The following is a 16722-nucleotide window of genomic DNA, read 5'->3' on the forward strand; positions in this document are numbered from 1 at the left end:
TTGGGCTGAGGGCCCATTCCACTCTGGCCACGGCAGCTACTACTGCCCTTGGTCGGGGAGTCCGCTTGCAGGGCATCTGTCAGGCTTCTACGTGGGCCTCTCTGCACACGTTCGCAAGACACTACTGCCTGGACGGCCAAGTCCGGAGAGATGGCTTCTTTGGCTGTTCCGTTCTCCAGGACTTTCTGGTGTGAGCATTGGTTTGCAGACCCACCACCGGGGTTAATATTGCTGGGGTATCTATTCTAAGGTAGTGAATCTAATACTAACCTGTTTCTTTCAGATGCACAATTTACTTACCTTCGGTAACAATATATCTGTAAGAAACAGTAGTTGGTATTAGATTCCTTACCGCCCCACCCATCCTCCCCGTTCTGCGAACCGATATCTAGGGTTAAGGTCATCCCCTTTCAGGGCCCTAGTTTCATGGCACCAGTGTTGGTTTTTTTATTATGGCTCTGCTTTTCTGGCGCGGAAAAGCTATGTATAAAAACTGACGTCAGCGCGCGAGGGCGGCGTCTAAGTACTCCGACGTCATCCCGGCGCCAATGACGCCGCCGACGGATGCGGAGCCGCAGACGACGCCTACCTACGCGCAGTAGTACTGCTACGCAAAATTTTCCGGATCCAGTCTGACGCCTGGGGGTATTCTAAGGTAAGAAATCTAATACGAACTACTGTTTCTTACAGATATATCGTTACCGAAGGTAAGTAATTTGTGCTTCAGGTCACGCTTTCAATGTTCTAAGATGATTTCCTTGAAGACAGCCATCCCAGAAAATAACTTTAGAGACCCTCGCAGAAGGTAACCAGCGCTCCCCAGAAAAAATGAAGCCATTCAAATCCTTTCTAACAAATGCAGCTGTCCCCGTACTTTCAGCAGGGCTCGAGTTGGGTTCCCACAGGGTGGAAGGCGTCCCCCCACTTATTTTACCGGGTGGACGCCGTCCCCCCTGCCAAACAGCTAGACTTCACTCTTTGGCCTCTCTGGGACGTGATCAAAGCCACCTTTCGTGACGTCACTTCCTGTTGTGACGTCACTTCCGGTGACAGCTGTAGGAGAGTAGGGTCTGCTTCCTATGGTCACCCCCACTTTTGGCTGTGATACTCTGGTTTTTCGACTTTAGTGTGGCTGTGGGCCTGCTAATCAGACCCACAGCCCAGCTGTTCTCTCTCTAAATTCATACCATGTACTTTAGGTACATTCCTAATTGGGTATTGGGTCACCTTTGTGAGCCCCTGTATAGTGTACCATAGGTACCCAGGGCATAGGTGCATCCAAGGTCTACCAGGGGCTGCAGCATGTATTATGCCACCCCTGGCTGGCCATCCAAACTGACACAACTGGCTGATCACTCAGCTGGGGCAAGGTCGTGTAATCACCCCTTGCTTACGTATAGTATTCCTATACCTACCATTATATATAGACACATATACACCTATAAGTCACTCCTATGGCAGGCCTTGACAATCCTGAAGGCAGAGTGCTTGGATTTATGTGAGATGGTGATCTAGCATGAGCTGAGCCTGTCTGCAGCTTTCGGAACCATGTCCTTATAGCTGTTCTATGATATAGCCATACCATATACTCTTAAGTGCATTATAATCCTCGCGGTTAATGCTAACTTTGGTTTGGCTTTATCAAAACATGTCGTGTAAGGTGTCATACGCTTTTGAATACTACCCCCTCGCCAGTCCTGGCGGCGGGGGTAGCATTCCACCCTTCTTGAGGGAGAAGACATGTAGTTACTGCTTTACCCGGTTAAAGTTAAACAGAGCCTCAGCATCACAAAATGGATGCTGCTGCCACAGACACGAGTCTGACCTCCTGCTGCTGGACGAAACTCCGGCAGGGGAGGCCTGGACAATAGGATTCCTGCCTTGGGAGGTGCTAGCACCTCCCCAGACAGGCTATAGTGTTTTGGGGCAGGGTGGGTTGAAAGAAATGAGACACTGCCTGGGGCACACAAGGTGCTCCATGCATAGCCTGGTACAAACCAGTTGCTGAGGCACTCCAACCCCAGCTCTGGCGCGAAACTGGCCAAAGGGAAAGGGGTGTAACCACCCCCTTCCCAGGTTCCACCCATAGGAGGGACCTAGCAGGTAATCCAGCCCCTTAGATTAGTATAAAGCTAGGAGCTGTGTCTAGAGACATTAGATTATCCTGAACTGAACCTCTGAAACAAAACTCTGGACCTTCGACATTCTACTGCAACTAGAAGACTGAAGAATGTCCCTTGTGGTCAAGGAGTGACCACCCTGTGCAAACTGGCACCGTCAGTGACTTGCCGGTTTGCTTTATCGACGCTCCCGCCGGAGCCCGAAGACTTAGCGACGCAGCCTCTGGACTTCCAGACTTCTCTGTCCCGACCCACATCCACAGCAAAGCTGAGACCCGTGGCGGACACGAGAGACGTGGGACCGGACTACCTGCAGTACCTGCTTTTTGCTAACTGTGCAGCTTCTGAGGCGTCCTCGAAGTTGTGCATTGGGACTTGATGTAGGAAGGTGGATACCTGACTATGGTTACCCCAGATTTTTTTTGCCTAGTGTTTAGCTGGTTTTCGACTTAGTTGGCCTGGGATCCTGCTAATCAGGGCTCCAGGCTATCTGCTCTCACTGTAAAATGGACTCCATGTACTTTAGGTACATCTCCAATTGGACATTGGGTCACCTTATGAGCCCCTGTATATTGTACCTTAGGTACCCAGGGCATAGGTGCATCCAAGGCCTACCAGGGGCTGCAGCATGTATTATGCCACCCCTGGCTGGCCACTCACATTGACACAACTGGCTGATCACTCAGTTGGGGCAAGGTTGTGTAATCACCCCTTGCTTAAATATAGTATTCCTATATCTAACCTTATATCTAGACACATATACACCTATAAGTCACTCCTATGGCATGCCTTAACAATCCTGGAGGCAGAGTGCTTGGTTTTATGTGAGATGAGGCTCTAGCATGAGTTGAGCCTGTCTGCAGCTTTCGGAACCATGTCCTTATAGCTGTTCCAGGATATAGCCATACCATATACTCTTAAGTGCATTATGAACCTCGCGGTTAAATTCTAACTCTGGTTCGGCTTTATCAAAACATGTCGTGTAAGGTGTCATACGCTTTGGAATACTACCCCCTCGCCAGTTCTGGCGACGGGGGTAGCATTCCACCCTTCTAGAGGGAGAAGACATGTTATTCCTACTAATTAAAGTTAACCAGAGCCTCAGCATCACAAAATGGATGCTGCTGCCACAGACACAAGTCTGACCTCCTGCTGCTGGGAGTCCTTCCAGCGAGGGAAGCTTGGACAATAGGTTTCCTGTCTTGGGAGGTGCTAGCACCACCCCAGACAATCCATAGTGTATTGGGGCAGGGAGGGCTGAATGAAATGAGACACTGCCTGGGGCACACAAGGTGTCCCATGCATAGTCCGGTTGAAACCAGTTGCTGGGGCACTCCAGCCCCAGCTCTGGCGTGAAACTGGGCAAAGGGAAAGGGGTATAACAACCCCCTTCCCTGGTCCCACCCATAGGAGGGACCTAGCAGGTAATCCAGCCCTTAAATTTGGTATATAGGTAGGAGCTGAGTCTAGAGACTTTAGATTAATCCTGACTGAAACTTGAAACAAAACTCTGGACCTTCAACGTTCTACTTGAAGATAGAAGACTGAAGAATCTACCTTGTGGTCAAGGGGTGACCACCCTGCACAAGCAGGCACCATCAAGCGATCAATGGTTTGCTTTGTCGACGCTCCCCTCGGAGCCCGAGCACAGAGCCTGACAAGACCCGGACTTCCAGACTTCCTTCAGCCCGATCCACAGCCACAGCAAAGCTGAGACCCGTGGATGCGACGCGAGACGTGGGACCGGCCATCTTGGAAACCCAGCGAATTGCTTTCCGTGCAACTTCTGAGGCACCCTCGAAGTTGTGCATTGGGGATTGAGAAGCCCCAGCTCCGAGCACCAACTGCACCGAAGATCAGCCCTCCACACTCCACGTGTTCTGCGTGGGGCCCTTCTGCATTTTCCTGCTCGCCGCGTCTGTCCGGTCACTTGCCTGTTTGCTAGTGGCCTCTATGACGACAAAACCTTGAATCTACACCGCTGGTCTGGTTGCTCCAGACTGGCCCCTGCTTCCCTGAAAAGGAGAAGCCCATCAGACCTTGCTGGTCTGATCCAGAAGCCATCTTCGATTCCTGCTTGGGTTGCCTTTGCCAAGGCTTGTTGACTCCAATCCAAAAGCCGACAGCGAGATCCTTTGTGGGACAGTCCGTGCCCAACTCCTGGTCGTTGTCGACACCTCCTGGTCCACGTGGCTGCAGAGACAAGCTTCACGACATCGCCTGGTTCCTTCCTGGTCACTGGCTAGTGACCCGGACTGTCCCCTCTGCTTTCAGGGGAGGGGACAGTCCGGACAGTCCCCTCTGCTTTCAGGAGAGGGGACTCTGCTTTACTCTTTATCCTCTATCCGCCCTTGGATCCAACCGGACACTTCTCTCCTGGTCGCCTACAGCATCTTTCTTCAAGGCTCCATAGGATTCAGCGACGAAACCCGACACATTTTGACACCTATGCACCCGCTTCCTGTGGGTGAGGTAATGCGAGTACTCCGGTGCTCCTGTGGGTATTGACTATCCTAGTGTCTAAGTTTCAAGTAGCTTTCTCCTAGTCCATCCGGAAGTGCCCTAAAAGAACTAGTTTCCAATTCTTTCGTTCCCTTTTTAACTCTATGGTAACTTGCTTGTGTGTAAAGACACTGCACCCGCCTCCCGTGGGCCACCTACTTCCTATCCTTTGGTAGTACAGTGTAGCCCCAGCGATTCCCTAAGCCCTAGGCCTATCCTTTGATCGTGACGCGGTTCTTATACAACTATTTTAGTATATGGTTTGACGTGCCCCATGGGTGCTACTGTATATTGTGCAACTTATTGTATGATAATTAAGTATCTTGTTATGTGCTTGTGCCTATGACCTCATAAAGAGTTCAGAGGGGTTGTGTTCGTAATAAATACATATATATTTTATATATGACCTGTGTGGTGTCCTTTCACTTGGTATTAAAGTGGTTACATATGGTAAAAAAGCTGGCTTCACATGCCCTCTTGAGTTTAGCCTAAGACTGCTTTGTCCATGCTACCATTAGGATAGCTGGTCTATAAGGTTGACTTTACAACCATCACCATAAGGGTTGTTTGGACTGGTGCAAGGTGCTCACTAGAATAGTGAACTTCATATACCAGGCCAACTTCTCACACTTGAGAAGCCCCAACCCTGAGCCCTAAGTGCACCGAAGCTCAGCCCTCCACACTCCACGAGTGCCGCGTAGGGCCTGTGCCTGCATTTCTCCTCGACATGTCTTCGCGGTTGCTAGCCCGTTGGCTAGTGGCCCTCCTGAAGACATCCTTTTGAATCAACACCACTTGCCTGGTTGCTCTGGGGTTGCTCCTGATTTCCTGTGAAGGGGAAGCTCCCCAGACCTTGCTGGTCTGAACAGAAGCCGATCTTCCCTTCCTGCGTGGGTTGCCTTCGCCAAGGCTTGTTGACTCCAATCCGAAGCCGACACCGCCAACAGCGAGACCCTTCGTGGGACAGTCCGTATCCAGCTCCTGGTCGTCGTCGACGCCTCCTGGTCCACGTGGCTGCAGAGACAAGCTTCGCATCTTTACCTGATTGCATCTCAACATCGCCTGGTTCCTCCCTGCTTCCTTCCTGGTCACTGGCTAGTGACCCAGACTCTGTCCCCTCTGCTTTCAGGTTCTTCATTGCTCCGATCCACCCTTGGATCCACCCGGACATCTACCTCCTCGTCGCCTGCAGCATCTGAACACCTATGCACCTGGCTTCCCTGGGTGAGGTAACTCGAGTACTCCGGTGCTCCCGTGGGTAACAACTATCCAAGTGTCCTATTTTAACTGGGTTTTCCCGTAGTCCATCCGGAAGTGTCCGAAATCAACTACTTTGTAACTTTTACGTTCCCATTGAAAGTCTATGGTAACTCGCGTGTGTGTTTAGACACTGCACACGCATCCTGTGGGACTCCTACTTCCTAACCTTTGGTTGTTCAGTGTAGCCCCAGCGATGCCCTAGGCCTACTCACCTTTCCTGAAGTGGCTCTTAAACCACTTACTTAGTATATGGTTCGTGAGGCCCCTAGGGCAGAATTGTATTTGTGCAACTTATAGTATGCTTATTGAGTAACTTGTGCTGTATCTCGAACTCTGACCTCATAAAGAGTGCAGAGGGGTTGTGTTAGTAATAAATACATATACATTTGATATATACCTTGTGTGGTGTCCTTTCATTTGGTATTCAAGGGGTTATTATTGGTAAAACCATTGGCTTCACATGCTCTCTGAAGTATTAGCCTAAGACTGCTTTGTCCATGCTACCACTAGGATAGCTGGTCTATAAGGTTGACTTTACAACCATCACCATAAGGGTTGTTTTGACTGATACAGGGTGCCCACAAATTAGTGGACATCCCATATCAGGCCAACTTCTCACAACTGCGTCCCCCCACTTCTTTTTTTAGGACTTGTGACCTGACTTTCAGACATTAAGTCACAGGCGCGAACTGTGCATAGAGTAAACAGACCTTCCTTGTGACCCTTGGTTGGTTAATTAATGTTATGCAATTTTACTGGAAACTCCAGGAGGCAGAGGTGGCATGCACAATGATTTTACACAAATCCTATTGCATTAAAATCGGACCTGCGGGTGGGAAGAAGGTATGAACAGGAGTGGGGGGGGGGGGGGGCTTGTGTTGTCTGAGAAGTCACAAACTGCGGGAGGGGAGGGGGGAAGGCGGGGGAAGACAGGGGAAGAAAATTACTATTGGAAGTAAAGGGACAGGTAGCCGTAGAAGGATACAAGAGACGAATGAGGAGGGACTAAGAAGCCTCAAACCAATCGGAAGGCAGCATTTCAGACAAAAGCCAATGGGCAGAGAGTGGGCGGAGCTTCCACAAAGCTTCCATGCTACAGTATATTCTACATGCCTCGCAAAGCGCTGCATCACTACGCGAGACCTAAAAAGGTCAGAAAGGACGTTGCATGGATTTGTATGGCATTCCTTTTGGATTCATGAAAAGAGTCGACCAAAAGGGAGGGTTTGTGAACGTTTCAACACCCTGTGTATTTAAGGGTTTCCCCACGGACTAAGAGATCTAACTACCATCCACCTAAGTAGTGTACACACTTACAAATAAGGACTGAATCATTGAAGACCCAGAACAATCTCTTACAGCGCAATCTAGAACAGCCATAAACATATTGTGGAACATGCAATCTTCTCCAGTTCAATAGGTAACCGTCTTTCGGGCCCCTCAGTCTCTTTGTGCATGGAGCAGTAATGAGGAGCGAGTAGCTATATGTTTCACCTCTTGAGGATTAAATGAGCAGATTATTAAAGAAATTATCGGAGAACGATGTCCTATTCATATTGTGTGATTATAATAAAAATATAATAGTGATAAGGAAATAGTAAATAACAGTGCTAGTGGCCGCCAGCCATTGGTAAAAGTATAGCAAATAATGAAAACATTGCTTTCTATGTTTTCCAGATTGCTGGCTAATTACATTTTGAAACATTCTGTTTTTACCTCATGTCAGTGTGAAAGACACGTGACACGACAATGCACGTTTTATTACACAATGCGTTAGCCATCTTGAAAGTATAGAAACCCATGTTTCATTGCTATACCTTTAAAATGGCTGGCCGGGCATTGGCGACGTCCCTCACATTGTTCGCTCAACTTTCTCCAACAAGACTGATTGGCTTTACCACTGCTTGTTTCAAGAACGCAACAAGCTATGGCGGACCGCATAAGGGACATGTGTATCGATTACTTGTGTGCAAAGCGCAAGTCCCGCCACAAGGTGGCAGGTGCCCACAGCTATGAATGTGGGAAAAAACATGGCCCTGACCATATGAGAGTTAACATAAAAGTAACTTAACCCTTTTCCTGGATCATTACTGAGAATACAGTTGATTTTTGTTGTAAACGTTTGCTGTTTTTTGTTGTGCAGTTTTATTGTCCTCGTATGTAATTGATGTGTTTAATAACAGTTGTCTTCAATTTCCTGCAGGGCAAGTGTTCTGAATGTCCTCTAATGGTGAAAATGTTCTGCAGTAACGAGAGTGGTCAGCTTGTTGAGGTTTCTGATATACTGGTAAAAAAAGGTTTGGCTTTAAGAGAGAGAAGGTATGGAATTACATCTTCTTCAGTATGTGTGTTTTCGTAGGCACTCCATGTCTTTTTTACAGTGGTAATAACGTTGATGTAATATCTCTGTCCATATTAAAATCAGGTATTCTTTGTTCTACAACTTGGTAGTCTGTTCACGTTTACCAGATGAGGTCATGTTAATGAGATACACAATATCATTCCCAAGCCTTCACTTAAATTGGTCGGCTACTTCGGACCCGACGCCGCAGGGCCCCGCTGGATCCGGTTCCAGATCCGGGTCGTCGCCGGTTGACCTTACGACCTCGCCGGCCCCTAGGGTGTCTCCTCCGATGCCGTCCCCGAACGACGTCATCCCCGGTCCCCCCCCCCCCCCCCCCCCCCCCTCGACCCGGTTCCGACGCCAGAGAGGCGCAGCTCGACGCCACATTCAACGTCGAGAGAAGACTTTTTCTTCTATGATCCGGCCCCATCTTTTGGCCATGAGTACCAGGAGATGGGTGGCGAGGTGGATTGGGAGGAGTCTGAGGACCCTCTGGCACGTGAGTGCCAGTCTTATCAGGACTGGGCAGGTGAGTTAGGGGATGCCTGTGGTTTGGACGCTTCGCCAGACACTGGTTTTGTCTCCCCTCTTACCGTGGCTACGGAGGAGGGGGCTGCCTATAGTGTGGTGTTGACGCGGGCGGCCAAGGCCTTATCCCTTGAACTCCCCGTCGCGGCTGCGAGGACTAACCTCCTCACTGAGGTCCTTAAACCGCAAGCAAACTCTTCGAAGCCTCTGTTGCCGTTTAATGAGGCCTTGTCTGACGGTCTTCTGGGCACTTGGTCCAGGCCCGCTACTGGTCCCCCTGTAGATAGGAACGTGGCCAGATGCCACCGCCCGGCTCCGGGCGACCCTTGCTTCTTGTCCACCCACCTCACTCCTGAGAGCCTGGTCATACAGGCTCCTAACTCCCAGACCGCATTCCCGACGTCTCCCCCCGATCGAGAATTCAAGAGGTACGAACAGTAGGGTAAGAAGATGTTCTCCTCACTGAGTTTGGGGTTGCGGTCAGCTAACACCGCGTGTCTCTTGGGCCGTTTTTTCGACTCTCTGTGAGACATGGTCGCGGTCGTGCTGCCACAATGTCCGGAGGAGGCCTGGACTAAACTCGCCCAAGCCCTTGCGGAGGGTCGAGATGCGGCACGGTATTCCATCCGGTGTGGACTGGATACAACTGACTCGCTAGGCAGGGCGATGGCAACGACGGTGGCGGTTCATCGCCACGCCTGGCTGAGGTCCGCCAACTTTTCGGCTGATGTCCAAAACACCCTTATGGACATACCGTTTGATGGCCGTCGCCTCTTTGACGACAAGGCAGACAGTGCGCTTGAGCGCTTTAAGGACTCCAGTGCTACGGCCAAGTCCTTGGGCCTGTCGTTCCTGGGCCAGCAAACTGCTGCCTTTAGCTGCTTTCGTGGCCACGGAAGGGGCGCCCTCACACGTCCTGCCAGCCGCAGACTAACATCCAGCGCGGTGGCAGACGTGATAACCGCCGTGGCGGTGCCCGGGGAAAACGGCGAGGCCAGTCCACATCCACCCCCGAAGCATCCGCCTCAAAGCCCTCCTAGTCCGAGCTTTCAGGCCCACGTGACGCCAGTGGGGGGCAGGGTTCGCCATCACCTCCTCCACTGGCGCACTGTCACGTTGGACAGGTGGGTGCTGCAAATCGTACAAAGGGGCTACTCCCTCCCCTTCGAGGCGACCCCTCCAGCCATGCCACCGCAGTACCACCACGTGTCGGGGGATCACTTGAATCTTCTGCGAGAGGAAGTTACGGCCCTCTTGGCCAAGGGGGCCATCGAGCGCGTTCCTGGGCCAGAAGAAGGGTGTCTTTGCTACTCCCACTACTTTCTGGTTCCCAAGAAGGGCAAAGGGGGCCTACGCCCTATCTTGGACCTGCGGAACGTCAACGGCTTCCTCTGGAAGGAAAAGTTCAAGATGCTGACACTGGTTCAGGTCTTAGCTGCCCTGGACCCATGAGAATGGATGGTAGCGTTGGACTTGCAGAACGCTTATTTTCACATCCCCTTCCTGCCGGCCCACCAGCGCTACCTGCGGTTCACGGTAGGCCACGAGCACTTTCAGTTTATCGCGCTGCCCTTCGGCATTTACCAGTACCCCACGGGTGTTCACGAAAGTGATGGTGGTGGTCGCAGCTCATCTGCGCAGGTTAGGGGTTTCAATCTTCCCTTACCACGAAGACTGGTTGTTGAAGGCGGGCTCGCCCCAGACAGTCGTCAGCCACCTCCAGACTACAGCCAACCTCCTGCACCTGCTGGGGTTCTCCATCAATGTGCCGAAGTCACACCTGTGTCACTCTCAGAAGCTCCTCTTCATCGGAGCGGTTCTAGACTCGGCGCAGTTTCGGGTTTATCCTCCCAAACAGCGGGTTTGGGATATTCAGGCTCTGATTCCGATCTTTCAGCCGTTATCCCGGGTCTCGGTTGTAGGAGAGTAGGGTCTGCAATCCTATGGTCACCCCAGATTTTTGCTTTTTGCTTCACGACTTTCCCTGGCTGTGGGCCTGCTAATCAGACCCACAGCCTAGCTGTTCTCTCTCTAAATTGACATCCATGTACTTTAGGTGCATTTACCAATTGGTATAGGGGCACCTTATCAGCCCCTGTATTGTGTACCTTAGGTACCCAGGGCATAGGTGAACCCAAGGCCTACCAGGGGCTGAAGCATGTATTATGCCACCCCTGGCTGACCATCTAAACAGACACAACTGGCTGGTAAGACAGCTGGGGCAAGGTGGTGTAATCACCCTTTGCTGTAGATATAGTATACCTATATCTAACCCCAAAATGGACACATAGATTCCTATCAGTCACTCCTATGGCAGGCCTTATCAATCCTGAAGGCAGAGTGCTTGGAATTATGTGAGATGGTGCTCTGGCATGAGCTGAGGCCGTCTGCAGCTTGTGGAACCAAGTCCTAATAGCTGTTCCATGATAACGCTATACCATATATTCTTAAGTGCATTATAATCCTCGCGCTTGAATGCTAACTTTGGTTTAGCATTATCAAAACATGTCGAGTAAGGTGTCATACGATTTGGAATACTACCCCTTCGCCAGTTCTGGCGACGGGGGTAGCATTCCACCCTTCTAGAGGGACACGACATGTATGTAACTGTGAACCCCGGTTAAAGTTAACTCGAGCCTTGGCATCACAAAATGGATGCTGCCACCACAGACACAAGTCTGACCTCCTGCTGCTGGGAGTCCTTCCAGCGAGGGAGGCTTGGACAAAGGGTTTCCTGCCTTGGGAGGTGCTAGCACCACCCCAGACAGGATTTTGTGTATTGGGTAGGACAGGCCTGAAAGGAATGAGACATGCCTGGGGCACACAAGGTGCCCTGTGCATACACCGGTTCAAACCAGTTGCTGGGGCACTCCATCCCCAGCTCTGGCGCGAAACCGGACAAAGGATAGGGGGTGTAACCACCCCCCTTCCAGGTCCCACCCATAGGAGGGACCTAGTCGTAGTACAGCCCCCTTTAGCAGGATACAGGTAGGAGCTGGTCCCATTCCAAATTAGATTATCCTGAACAACTTTACAAGAAGAAACTCTGGACTTCGACGTTCTGCTCCACAGAAGACCGAAGAATCTCCCTTGTGGGCAAGGAGTGTCCACCCTGCAACTGCAGGCACCATCAAGCGTCCATCAGCTTCACTTTGTCGTCTTCCCACGAGAATCCAGACTTCAGAGCCCGACAAGACCCAGATTCCCAGACCTCTCCGACCTCAACTCACATCTGCAGCACAGCTGAGATCCGTGGCTGCGACGAGACACGTGGGACCGGCCATCTTGGAGAAACTGCACTTCGCTTCCAGCACGACTTCTGAGGTAAACTCGACAATGTGCTTTGGGGATTGAGAAGCCCCAGCCCCGAGCAGCTCCTGCACCGAAGGATCAGCCCTCCAGCATCCACGAGATCTGCGTGGGGCCCTTCTGCCTGTTTGCTGCTCGACGCGTTGTCTGGTCACTTGCCGGCTGGCTAGTGACCTCCTAGACGCCGATCTTTGAAAACTACACTGCTGGTCTGGTTGCTCCAGACTGGCCCTTGCTCCCTTCCAAAAGAGGAGCACCCTGGACCCTCCTGGTCCACTCAAGATGCCGTTTCCACTCACCGCGTGGGTTGCCTTTGCCAAGGCCTGTTGACTCCAAATCCGGATCCGACGCCGCTGACAGCGAGAGCCTGCGTGGGACAGCTCGTGCCTCCATCCTGGTCGTCGAAGACACCTCCTGGTCCACGTGGCTGCCGAGACAAGCGTCCACTCTTCACCTGATCGCGACGACGACATCTGGTTCCTTCCTGGTTCCACTCCCGACACTGGCTAGTGACTTAGAACATTGTCCCCTCTGCTTTCAGGTCTTCAGCATCCCTGATCCACCCTTGGATCACACCGAACATCTTCCTCCTGGTCGCCTGCTGCATCTTTTCTTCCAGTCTCCATAGACTTCAACGCAGAAACCCAACACGACTTCGCACCTATGCACCCGCAGCCCGTGGGTGAGGTAACAAGAGCATTTCGGTGCTCAAGGGTAGATTAACTCTCCTAGTGTCCAGATTCACAGTCGTTTTAGTCCTAACCAGTCAGGATTGTCCATACTCACCTTTTTCTTGAACTGTACTCTCCATAGACGTTGTTACGCATCCCTCGTGTGAGTTCACACTCTGCACACGCGTCCCGTGGGCCTCCTATTACTTACCTAAAGTTAGGATAGTGTAGTCCCAGCGATCCTACAGCCTCTGGACAGCTCCATTCCTTCTATCGATTTCCTTATACCATTTACTTAGTATATGGTTTGCCATGCCCCTAGGGCACCATTGTAATTTTGTGCAACTTATCGTATTTTTCCTAAGAGATTGTCATGTGCTTAGCCCTCTGATCTCATAAAGAGTTCAGAGGTGTTTGTTATTAATAAATATATTGTTTATTTTCATAACAACCTGTGTGGTGTCCTTTCATCTGGTATTCAAGGGGTTATATGTGGTAAAACAGCTGGCTTCACATGCCAAAAGAGTTTAGCCTAAGACTGCATTGTCCATGCTACCATTAGGATAGCTGGTCTATAAGGTTGACTTACAACCAATCACCATAAGGGTTGTTTGGACTGATTCAAGGTGATAACTAGAACTAGTGAGCATCATATATCAGGCCAACTTCTCACATCGGTCAGGTTGACGCTGCGGCTTCTGGGGCTGATGGCCTCCTGCATCCTTCTGGTGCATCACGCCAGGTGGCATATGCCGGCTCTGCAGTGGGACCTGAAGTTTCAGTGGGCCCAGCATCAGGGCAACTTGTCCGACCATGTCTTGATCTCGGAGGGCACTGCAAGACAGTTGCAGTGGTGGCGATTGGGTCAGCGGCAGATCCACCTCCCTACCCCAACCGGAGCACGTAGTTGTGACGGACGCGTCCCTCCAGGGCTGGGGGGGCCACCTGGGAGAGGCGGAGATCGGAGGCCTCTCTTCTCCGGTGGAGTCCCGGCTCCACATCAACCTTCTGCAGCTGCGGGCGATCCGGCTTGCACTGAAGGCATTCCTCCCCTCTGTCCGGGGGAGTGTAGTGCAGGTGTTCACTGACAACACCACCGCCATGTGGTTCTGCAACAAACAGGGCCGGCTGAGGTCGTGGACCCTATGCCAGGAGGCTCTGCGCCTCTGGCAGTGGCTGGAACATCAGGACGTGACCCTGGTGGTTCAACACCTGGCAGGTTCTCTGAACGCCAGGGCGGACAAACTCAGCCGTCGGTGCATGATGGATCACGAATGGCGTCTGAACTCTGACGTAGCGCAAGGCCTCTTTCAGCAGTGGGGAGAGCCTTGGTTAGATCTATTCGCCGCAGAAGAGAACTCGCAATGTCATCAGTTCTGCGCGTTGGAATTTCCAAGGCTGCACTCGCTTGGAGACGCTTTTCGTTGCGAGTGGAGCTGCGGTCTGTTGTACGCCTTTCGCCCTATACCACTTCTGCCCAGAGTGCTGAAGAAGATCAGACGCGACCGGGCCCAAGTCATCCTTGTGGCTCCGGACTGGGCACAAAGATACTGGTATCCCGAGCTACTCAGCATGTCTGTCGATCCCCCAATTTGTCTGCCCCTTCAGGACCTTCTGTCACAGCAGCAGGGGACAGTCCTCCACCCGAACCTGTCCAGTCTCCATTTACATGCGTGGAGATTGAGTGGCGGCAGTTGAGTCCATTTGACTTGCCTCCTGAAGTCTGTAATGTGATTCTGGCAGCCAGGTGTCCCTCCACAAAATCGGTATACGCCTGCAGGTGGAACAAATTTGTGGCATGGTGCACAGCAAAGGCTGTGGATCCCCTTTCTGCCCCTCTTTCAGAGGTTCTCTTCTTTCTTCTTTCTCTTGTCTCTGGGCACTCTGAAGGGCTACCTCTCTGCCATTTCCGCCTTCTTAAGGCTCCCTGATCAGCCTTCTTTGTTCAAGTCCTTAGTTGTTAATAGGTTTTTGAAGGGCATCACTCTTATGTTCCCTCCTGTTCCTTTCGTGATGCCTCAGTGGGACTTGAACCTTGTTCTGGCTTATCTGATGTTCGCTCCGTTCGAGACACTTTATAACTGTCCTCTACGTCTCCTTACTCTTAAGACTGCTTTCCTGGTTGCCATCACCTCTGCCAGGAGGGTAAGTGAGCTCCAGGCTCTTTCCTCTAAACCTCCTTTCCTTTCTGTCCATCCGGACAAAGTTGTGTTGCGGACGCGACCCTCTTTCCTGCCCAAGGTAGTCACAGCCTTCCACTTCGGGCAGTCCATCACCTTGCCCACCTTCTTTCTGCCTCCGCATCCCTCGAAAGAGGAAGAGAGGTTCCACCGTCTGGACCCAAAACGTGCGCTCTCATTCTATCTGGATTGCACAGCCTGTTCCGGGTGGATGACCAACTCTTTGTTGGTTACGTGGGCGCTAAGAAGGGTCGGGCGGTGCACAAGCGGACCATTTCTCGATGAGCCGTCTTGTGCATCAAGGCTTGATACTCTCTGGCTAGAAAGGAGCCTCCTGTGGGGCTACGTGCCCATTCCACTCGGGCCACGGCGGCCACTACTGCCCTGGGTCGGGGAGTCCCCTTGCAGGACATCTGTAAGGCAGCTATGTGGGCCTCGCTGCACACGTTCGCAAGACACTACTGCCTGGACAGCCAAGTCCGGAGAGATGGCTTTTTCGTCCGTTTCGTTCTCCAGGACTTTCTGGTGTGATCATTGGTTCGCATACCCACCACAGGGGTTGGTATTGCTGGGGTATCTATTCTAAGGTAAGGAATCTAATACTAACCTGTTTCTTTCAGATGCACAAGTTACTTACCTTCGGTAACGATATATCTGTAAGAAACAGTAGTTAGTATTAGATTCCTTACCACCCCACCCATCCTCCCCGTTCTGCGAACCGATATCTAGGGTTAAGGTTCATCCCTTTGAGGGCCCTAGTTTCTTGGCACCAGTGTTGGTTTTTATCATGGCTCTGCGTTTCTGGCGCGGAAAAGCTGTGTATAAGAACTGACGTCAGCACGCGAGGGCAGTGTCTAAGTACTCCGGCGACGTCATCCCGGCGCCAACGATGCCGACGACGGACGCGGAGCCGCAGACGATGCCTACCGACGCGCAAGGGTACTGCTACGCAAAAGTTTCTGGATCCAGTCTGACGCCTGGGTATATTGCAAGGTAAGGAATCTAATACTAACTACTGTTTCTAACAGATATATCGTTACCGAAGGTAAGTAACTTGTGCATTACATCTGAGAGCATTCCCTTTCTTGAGCATATAGGGAAACGCTTAACTAGGATAGGCACTATATATGATATGTTAATGGAGAAACAGAAAGACAATCTGGAACATATAGAGACATCGTGGGCGGGTAAACTTATTAATCCCAATGTAGATTTTGATATTTCTCTGTTGTTCACATCCAAGCTATTCCTATCATCTAACTTGAAAGCACAACTATATAAAACTATTTATAATTTATATTATACACCTGCCAAGTTATATGCTTGGGGCAAAAGAATAAATGATGAATGCCCTAGATGTGGAATAGGCCCTGCAAACTTGGTACATATGTTCTATGAATGCGGTAAATTAGCATCATTTAAAAAAATGCTATCCAAATTTTGTGAGGAAGTGTTCGGCCATGAAGTAGCGGAATCACCTACACTCTATATACTTGGCTATGATAGTTCTCTTAGACATAGCAGGGAAGAAGAAACTTGTTTATTTTGAGGCACGGTGGTTTATAGGATAATATTGGCAGCTCACTGGAAGGAGGTGGATCCCCCGAATTTTCAAATTTGGCTAACTCGCTTTCTAGGAATCTATAACCAAGAAAAAGCCATTTATGCAGCTAGAGGGAAAAACTCTAGAATACGTAGCTGCAAAATTTGGCTACCAATTGCCGCCTGGAGTAGCGATATAAGAAACGCTTAAAGATGAACTGTTTCTTCTCTATCTTTTATCCTGGCTGTTCTCTTATATATAGATC

General features: G+C 50.8%; 1 protein-coding gene across 1 annotated transcript in view; it reads left to right on the plus strand.

Moving 5' to 3' along the window:
• The window catches only part of RNF17 (ring finger protein 17), a 3010943-nt gene that overhangs the window by 2183429 nt on the left and 810792 nt on the right, over window positions 1-16722 (plus strand). Inside the window, exon 28 of the mRNA XM_078657063.1 lies at window positions 8086-8201. Coding sequence (XP_078513189.1) covers window positions 8086-8201 — 116 coding nt within the window. The remainder of the gene's footprint in view (window positions 1-8085; window positions 8202-16722) is intronic.

Source organism: Lissotriton helveticus, chromosome 8, assembly GCF_964261635.1.
Source record: "Lissotriton helveticus chromosome 8, aLisHel1.1, whole genome shotgun sequence".
In the NCBI taxonomy this organism is placed as follows: domain Eukaryota; kingdom Metazoa; phylum Chordata; class Amphibia; order Caudata; family Salamandridae; genus Lissotriton; species Lissotriton helveticus.